Genomic DNA, 8,842 nt, shown 5'->3' on the forward strand with positions numbered 1-8,842 from the left:
CTTCACCTATGCCGCGGGTCCACCCGGCATTGTGGTAATTTGTGGGATCGGCCGACATATTTGGAGCGCCTAATGCCTGCTTCACCTCCGCGTGGGTCAGGCAGGCATCGCGCTGCCTTTGGGATCGGCCTACTTATGGGGAGTGCTTAACATCTGCTTCACCTGGGCCGCGGGTCAGCTCTGCATTGCAACGCCTTCAGCATCGGCCCATGTATGGGGCGTGCTTAAACCCTGCATGAGCTGGGCCGTGGCTGGGTACGGCACTATAGTATCTTCTTGATCAGCCGACATATCGGGAACGGTTTACGCCTGCTTCACCTCCACCGCGGGTCAGCACGGCATAGCACGGTGTTCTGATTGCGTGGCACGCGTTGGGGCTGCGGCCACTCCTCAGATAGTTAACGAGTCACAAACACCAGGAAAATTAAAACTTTATCCTGTGCATTTACAAACTCGTAAAAACGCGGTGCTGCCACAGTCGTGCAGTGCGAAAGAACAAAAGAGGCGAAGGTTCCGTAAAACAAGGCACTCCGAGAGGGAGAAAACGAGAGTGAGGGCGCACGGGAAGAAGGAAGAACAAGGGACGGGAGAGGAGTCCAATGTTCGCAGACGAGGGCGGCGCCCGGGCGGGAAACTTGAAATGGACGCGAGTCAGCACACACGGCATATTAACTTTGGTTATATTGATATATTATCTGTGTAGGAGACTATCACCACTTTCTGCGCGCCAATAAGCGAATTCGTTGCATCTAAAACTGCCACCGAAACTCCCTGGTGCCACTGCTCAATTTGAATCGCCCGTGCGAAAAATCGAGGTCCTGACGTCACCGTCTCTGCTGCCACTTCCTGTGAAACAGCGGGTGTCCGAGAGGGAGCGCTAAAGTTTACGAATTTCACCGGCTCGTTTTGTGGATTTCACAGCTCGCGAGTCAAGTCAAGCCGCAACGGCGCAACAGCCGAAATGGCATTCCTGTGTGCGTGCAGCCTGTGATAGCCTGTGCCTGTGTCACGCATTTCTCCGAACGGCGTTCTTCTAGAACATGTTTAGATGTAGTGCGTGTAATGGAATTCTTGCTGAGTACGTCGTGTTACACTTCAGTGACCGAAGCGAAGAAAAACGCCAAGTGCCCTTGCGAGCTCGCGCTTCGAGTGTTGTAGCACACAATGGAGCTCCGCAGAATTACCAAGACAGGTAAAGGCCCTCCATACAGGCGCCATCGCTGCATTTTTAACCTCGTCGGCGGAAACGAGTGTAGAAGAGCTTTAAGGACAGGAAGGGTCAAGACCACCGCACGACGACACCGTCTCAAGTTCTTCGTCAGGCAAGGAAGCTGAAAGCGGCGCACACCTTCAGCCGCATCTGCGAAGCACCAAGTGGTACGTACAACTTTTCGTAAATGCTTGTCTGATAAATTACAAGAGTATCAGATATGCGCACATGGACATTCGATCGCGATTGTGCTTGATCCGGATCCCCATCCCTAGCGATCGAACCCATCGGCGAACCCATCCATGGCGATCGAATAGTTGAACTAGGTCCGTGCTCTTACTTTCTGTGAGCTCAGCCAACTCAGCCCGAATCGTTGGACCGTATAGCAGCAATCTCTCTCAATCACGCTGGAATAATTCCTTTGGAATCGGGCTCGATTGCAATTGAAAGGCCCGTGTGAGCTGCCAACTCCTGGTACACTAAGCTCTGTACCTCGCACGCTGATAAAAAAAATTTATTCCTTTGGCGGGTATAGTATTTGTGAGCTTTTAGAAAGTGCGCGAGAAATCACTTACCGCCTTAGTTATAAGTAAAACATAGTGCACGTTGACTTGCTCAGAGTGCATCTGCGAGCACTGCTAAAGCAAGCATTGCAGACGTTGCGGAAGTATTTAGGTTACATGGCGTAAGCGCCTCAAGTAGCGTCTAAGGCTACTTGGCTGCAAGATTACAGCTCAACACTGCTGTTTATTTCACCATATGTTTCTGCTTTCCAGGTGTGACGGTGGATGCTGTCAAGTGCTTCCCAACTTTAGCGAGCTTGAGTGCCTGTGTGCCGCGAGATGGGCCCTTTTCTGCTACTCATACGGAAAGCTTTAGAGGTATACCGGGTTCATTTGCATCCTTTGCCAAAGATATTCCTATCGTATAATGAGACAGTGAAACAGCTGTCGTGTTCAGCGGTTAATTTCTTAGCTGGCCCAGGACATGTTCTCTGCTTTATGAATATGTTTATCTGCCTCGTGCAATTTTTAATGACCATTTGTAATTGGTTTTTATGATGTGGTTCTTGATATACAGTTCTGTTCATAGTTTCTTTAGTACGTATGCGCATGGAAGCACTACGTAATGCGATGTTCCACTTGCGTGTTCATTCCATTTTGCTCACATTGTTTTATTTCCTGCCTCTCATGTCATAACCAGGGGCCCCGGACCTAGTCAAGCAACTTGCTGTAGCTTTTTCTCTGGGGCTCTTCCCAAAGCTCGCGTGAATAAAATTTGATTATCACCGTCAGCCATACAATTGCAAACAGCAACAGGGGAGCCACTCGCAATGCACTTTAGTTTCTTTTGAGTGCCGGCACGTAAACGTGAAACACTGTTCCCAGTTGACTACGCACCTACAAGGGTCAGTCGCATTTATTCGTCAGCCTCTTACACCTCCCACATGATGCGCATGTCACCAAGTGTCTTGTCCCTGACTTAAGATGCGGCCAAAGTTGTCATAATTTGTTCAACCCAGAAACAGCCTTATGGTACTTCTGTGGCCATGCCGCATCAGTTGTAGTGACAACATATGCGACTCGGCTCCCTCACTCCTACACTTTAGTGCAGCATAAACTTTTCGAGCATGATCAGCAAGTGTCTTCTGCTTGACTTATAATGCTCAAACTTGTCCTCAGCCGTGCCAGCCGGTAGAAATCTTATGGTGTCCTTGCACGCATGCAGCATCAGTTGCAGAGACAACCCATGCGACTTGGTTCGTTTTCTCCATGCTTCGGTGCAGAACAAACCCTTTCGAGCATGGAGTCTGTGTCTTTGCTTTTCCAACTTCGAACAATTGGTTTGTGATAACTCCACCAGTTGCTTGTCTGCTCTACATGCATCAAAACATTAAATATCGTGCCTTGTGCACCACTATGAGCTCAGTTTTGGAGGGCCTAGGTTTGTTCTGCGGCACAAATGCTGGTGCAAATTTTTCTGCTGCTTGAGCTAGTGCTTGAGCTAGTGCTTCTAGAAATGACAGGTGCTCGATGCAAAGCTCGGTCACCTTATTTTATAGATCTTGCACGTAATCTGAAAGTAGAACAAACCAGGTAACTTCAGTGCTGCATTTTATATTAATGCTATATCTAATATCTGGAGAGGTGACCTGACCTGGGAACAAATAAGTAAAAGCAACATCCTATAATTAATGCATTATGTGGAACTTTGCTCCTTGTCTGTCGCTGCGAGTGTGTTTCGCCAGTCCTGTGTCAAAGCAGCTAGAACTTTGGCTTTTCTGCATTGAACCTAGCTTTAAAGATAGAGAATGTCTACTTGTGGTAAAATGTATTATTGGGAGAAAAAGCTTTCTCAGCATCCTGATCGCGGTTCCTTCAAAAAGTGTTGCACGATGCTTGAATATGCAACGAATGCAGTGCATGCCGCTCTCCGGACTCTATAACCACCCCACGAGAAAAAAGATTGTTCTGCCACAATCTGCAGTGCTCTGCTCCTTGCAACATTAGCTTGTGAATTGCTTGTAAATGCAACGTGAGGCGTAGTTTTGTTGAGCACTTGTAGAGCAGCACTGCTAACTGAAAGACAGATGTGACACAGAACTTGCCAAATGTAACAGCCATCTTGAGTGGACACACGGTCATCATGATGTGTCTGGCCTTGGATGTCTTGCTGTGCCATGGCTGTGTTCCATCCTTTGTTGTTGCTTGCTCTCTGTTGGCATTTTCGTTGACATGAAGGGCAGCAATCAGTGTTCTGGAAATGCAAGTTTTCTCACAAGGTTAATTTTCAGCAGTGCTTTGCAAAATTTTTAGGAAATAGTTGTCTGCCTGAAAAATTATTAACGAATGCATGCTTACCGAGCCTTCATTCCTTGATATGTGTATGCGATAGATTTAGGAGCATAGCCGTTCAGGACACTATGGAAAGATTCCAGGCTGTATGTCTGCATGTCTGGCGAGAGCTGTCGTATGTCTTTCAGAAGCGCTGGAGAGTCGAATGTGCGAGGAGATAGGACATATATGTATTGTTCCCTTCACCACAAGTATAGATGGACAATGTGCACTGGGCTAAATTTGATTACTTGCGGAGGAGGTTCTCAATCTCAACTGATCGACGATGTAATTACACTGCACAGAATGCAGTGCCACTTGCAGATAATTTGTAGTTACCAATTTTGAGCCATTACATTATGCTGGATCGTGCATGGAGGCAACGGAGATAGAGGTTGCCATGACCATCATGGATGTCAGCTATGTGGTTTAGGAAATTTTGTAGATCTTGCACGTAATCTGTAAGTAGAGCAAACCAGGTAACTTCAGTGCTGCATTTTATATTAATGCTATATCTAATATCTGGAGAGGTGACCTGATCTGGGAACAAATAAGTAAAAGCAACATCCTATAATTAATGCATTATGTGGAACTTTGCTCCTTGTCTGTCGCTGCGAGTGTGTTTCGCCAGTCCTGTGTCAAAGTAGCTAGAACTTTGGCTTTTCTGCATTGAACCAAGCTGTAAAGATAGAGAATGTCTACTTGTGGTAAAATGTATTATTGGGAGAAAAAGCTGCCTCAGCATCCTGATCGCGGTTCCACCCTACGAGAAAAAAGATTGTTCTGCCACAATCTGCAGTGCTCTGCTCCTTGCAACATTAGCTTGTGAATTGCTTGTAAATGCAACGTGAGGCGTAGCTTTGTTGAGCACTTGTAGAGCAGAACTGCTAACTGAAAGACAGATGTGACACAGAACTTGCCAAATGTAACAGCCATCTTGAGTGGACACACAGTCATCATGATGTGTCTGGCCTTGAATGTCTTGCTGTGCCATGGCTGTGTTCCATCCATATTAGATATAGCATAATTATAAAATGCAGCACTGAAGTTACCTGGTTTGTTCTACTTTCAGATTACGTGCAAGATCTACAAACTTGATGAAATGAGCGCTACGAATACGCGGACGAAAGAACACATGTACGACAGACAAGGCGCTTCTGAAGTAGTAGAAGCTTGATGTGGGTGAGTTGGTTATGCATACTTGATGAAATGAGCGCTACGAATACGCGGACGAAAGAACACATGTACGACAGACAAGGCGCTCATGTGTTCTTTCGTCCGCGTATTCGTAGCGCTCATTTCATCAAGTATGCATAACCAACTCACCCACATCAAGCTTCTACTACTCAAGATCTACAAAACCTCCTAAAATCTCCATGTCGCCACTAGTAAGTCTCCATTTCCTCCGCAAGCACATGTGCACCAGTACAGATGGTTCACAATGGGTTGTATCCAGCTAAACAGCTCCCTGCATGCGTCCTTCCGTGAAGCAGCTGTCAATTTTCTTCTGATGCCTGAAAAGAATTTGCACCATAATTTATTAGTTTCTCTCGTGTGAACTGACACTATAGGTAGATGAAGAAGACTAGCCAGAAGCATCAGTACAGAATGGAATTGGAATACAGTGCACTGAAAAATCTTTCTGCTCACTATTTATGGTAGTGTGGCCTCAAATAACTGTGTAGCTTTTTTATTTCAAGGTACTAGTTCCTTCATGCCTAAAGGGACTGTCTACTATTTTCAAGGACCTCCTATTCTGTAATGCAATAGAAAACTTATCGTTTCAAGTGTAAACGTGCAGTGGTTTCGCTGGTAAGCGAGTAGGAACGTTTAAAACAATGTATTTCGATTTGCATACTCTCTTAAAACGGACTAGTGGATGCGACGCTAGTAAAAGTGAGAAACCGGAAGCACGTAGCGTTTCTGTGGGCTTACTTTGTGTAAAGCACTAAAGTCACCCTGATAGCGGTCCTCGGCACATAAGCTGCAAGTTTTTTGGCCACCTATAATTGCATGTTTTCTACAGGTACAGTCTGAGTAGTCAATCCAAGCCTTTTGTGCGACCATCAAAGAGGCACATTGTGGTAAGGAGTGCCTACACTGCTGTTGTGACAACGCTGGTATGCCTTAAATGCGCAACGAATTTTCAACAACCTGAAAAAGACGGTGACCCTTGTATCACTCGTACAATGCTACTAGCACTGCTGCAGGTCACAATGTCATGGGGGCATACTTGAAGACCCATTGATGCACCATTCCATTTGTCTACATGATGGCAGTGCCACTTTCAACATGTGCCAGTTGAAAACAAAAAATTATTCTCTCATACAAAGAAAAGTTAGCAGAGGCACTCAAAATACAATTTTAGACAATTAAATGTATCAAAGCAAAATAACTCTCTCTGCACAGCTTTTTGGCGGCATAATGGTGCTCACATTGGTTGCACTGTTTCACCGTCGAGAAACACATCATTTTTGCACCACTATCATAGCCAAATAAGAAATAGAGTTCCTGGATTATAGGATACAAGTTTGCTGTTTCCATCAATGTGACAAACAATAATATCATTCCCGCTACAATCCAAAGACATTATCCTGCGGTTGACAGCCCCTTAAATTCAAATGTTTGAAGTATAAAGACATATGATACGTTCTTCTTTAATAAACGCTAATTGCTGCAGTCAGGAGTTGTCTTGTGGCTATTGACCAACATTAGGTATTTTACTAGCAGCAGTAAATACATTAGTTACATTCCAACTACCGTTTTTAACGCGCCAGACGTCACGTTGGTATTTGGTAGCTGGGCAATGCAGCCTTATGTATTTCTTTATTGCTGTATGGCGGTCTGTTGTAAGGGACCTTATGGAGATGCCTTGGTCACAGCGAAACTGAAGACGTTTGATGAGGCCATCTTTCTCCATTTGTGAGCTTGCCTGAATTTGGGCACTCTGGAAGACAAAAAAATTGTATGTGCACAGGATACATAATTGCATGAAGTGAAGCTGTGGAAATAAGGCGTCTTACCCCATATTTTTGAAATGCTCCTCAACCCCACAGCCCACCTCGACCACCGTAAGTTGAAACCCTCACACTAGCACAAGAATATGACGCAGTCAAATCGCTGTGGCACTATCTTCTTCCAGCACACACGGCCCATTGTGTATAGATGAATTCAGGAGCATGTGAGTAAACCATCAAAGGTGTGGGAATTATGAAAGCTTTTGTTACAAGGAAGGATGGGCCTTCTAAATACAGTGTGTACACGTTCACCTGTGCATTTATAAGCTAAAAAAGAATACTGATGCGATTGACTCGTGCTTCCTGGAATGCTTGGTAAACATGTAACAATAATTGCACGACGCTTGAAAAATAGCAATAATCAAATATGTCAAATGATGCTCAGTGGTTCTTTTTTCTACTTACTTCTTTGACCTAAATTTGCTCCGTGTGTATTATCTTTCCCGTGCTAGGACACAAGAACGAGTATGTCAAGAACTTAGCACTGTGGCCTGGTGAGTCACAGCGCCCGTCCCCGCAGAGCTCCAAGCTGTTGTCACCAGCTGCTGCCAGAATCCTTTTCTGGTGCTCATCCTAGACCTACGAGGAATTTGGACACCGTCCTGAGTTTTGATCTACTCCAGGTGCTACGCGTACAGTTCTGTGCACACTGTTTATGCCTGATAACAACGAGCACAAAAATAGTTGCAATTACAAACTAGTATCGTGCACTCTTTTAATGGACATGAAGGAGAAACACCACCCACATGTAAGCTCTGCCTAGACACACAGAGCAACATAAGCACTGACGTACAGAACATGCTAACATAATACCCTGGATAAAAACTGAAAGTAACTCTTGTGAATTGTATTCGTGTTTTGTATCTTATTCAGGATGATATGCAAGAATGAGGCACAGGTTGCAACATCAATCCAATTGCCACGTTATGTGATGAATTTTGAAGACATTCAGCCCTAAACCTCTTGTCGGTGGATGCAAAAGAAACAGATTATGTAAAAAAATATTGACTTGGTGTAGCAAAGCTTTGCAGACATTAACAGCATAAAAGGAATGCAAGTAAATGAAACTACATTGAAATTCTCGTAATCGCTATGGAATCTTCGGTACTGCATATGAGCCACAAAATTCAGAAGTTGACCTTCTACTTTCTCAACTACTAAGCAATTTTTTTTGGCATTGCATAAGCCGAGAATTGTACAAAAATGCCATTTACAAATACAGCACAGTGCAACGCTTTTCCTTAATGTTCCATTATGGGTTTTCTGAAATTAGATGGTACAATTCCTGCAGCTGCATGCACTGCGTGCTAGCGAAGATGTAAGGTAAACTTCCAGGCTGCTTGGAATAATGCCAGCGTCTGTTCTTTGGAAACATTTTCTTCTCATGCCAGGCATATTTTATGTATTTATGTGCTTTGTTCGTTTTCTTATGCACAATAAAAAAATTTGAAATGCTTGCTTCATTCTGTTATTTAGTTTTAGTAATGCTAAAGCGTGTGAGTTTATGCTGAGTGCTTGTGCATTCAGCATGCCTGCCTAAAATAAGCTAAATCAAATTTTGAAAATTATGTTTGCATATAGATTTGTTGCATGAAAAAAAATCAGATAAGCAGTTTTATATGCTAATGATGAGCAATAACAGGTTGCAGATATTTTGCAGCCCAACATTCTGCCATTGGAGTGAATGGTTACACAAAGAGCCAATATGGCACTACTTCTAGCTGCTCCCGGGATATTGGGTTGTTGTTCAATATGTGGCCAGCTACATATTAAGGAAAGTT

General features: G+C 44.3%; 1 protein-coding gene and 1 long non-coding RNA gene across 2 annotated transcripts; one reads left to right on the top strand and one right to left on the bottom strand.

Moving 5' to 3' along the window:
- Positions 1-958: 958 nt before the first annotated feature.
- On the top strand, positions 959-8,518 carry LOC135918431 (uncharacterized). The gene is made up of 3 exons (XR_010569650.2): positions 959-1,192; positions 1,987-2,091; positions 7,514-8,518. It is a non-coding gene; the product is annotated as an uncharacterized lncRNA (long non-coding RNA).
- On the bottom strand, positions 2,112-5,038 carry LOC135918460 (uncharacterized). The gene is made up of 3 exons (XM_065452100.2): positions 4,965-5,038; positions 4,072-4,245; positions 2,112-3,967 (listed from the first exon to the last, which is right to left on the bottom strand). The coding sequence occupies exons 1-3, from the start codon at positions 5,036-5,038 to the stop codon at positions 3,589-3,591; spliced, it is 627 nt and encodes a 208-aa protein (XP_065308172.2). The 3' UTR covers positions 2,112-3,588.
- Positions 8,519-8,842: the final 324 nt, after the last annotated feature.

This window comes from Dermacentor albipictus, chromosome 2, assembly GCF_038994185.2.
Source record: "Dermacentor albipictus isolate Rhodes 1998 colony chromosome 2, USDA_Dalb.pri_finalv2, whole genome shotgun sequence".
In the NCBI taxonomy this organism is placed as follows: domain Eukaryota; kingdom Metazoa; phylum Arthropoda; class Arachnida; order Ixodida; family Ixodidae; genus Dermacentor; species Dermacentor albipictus.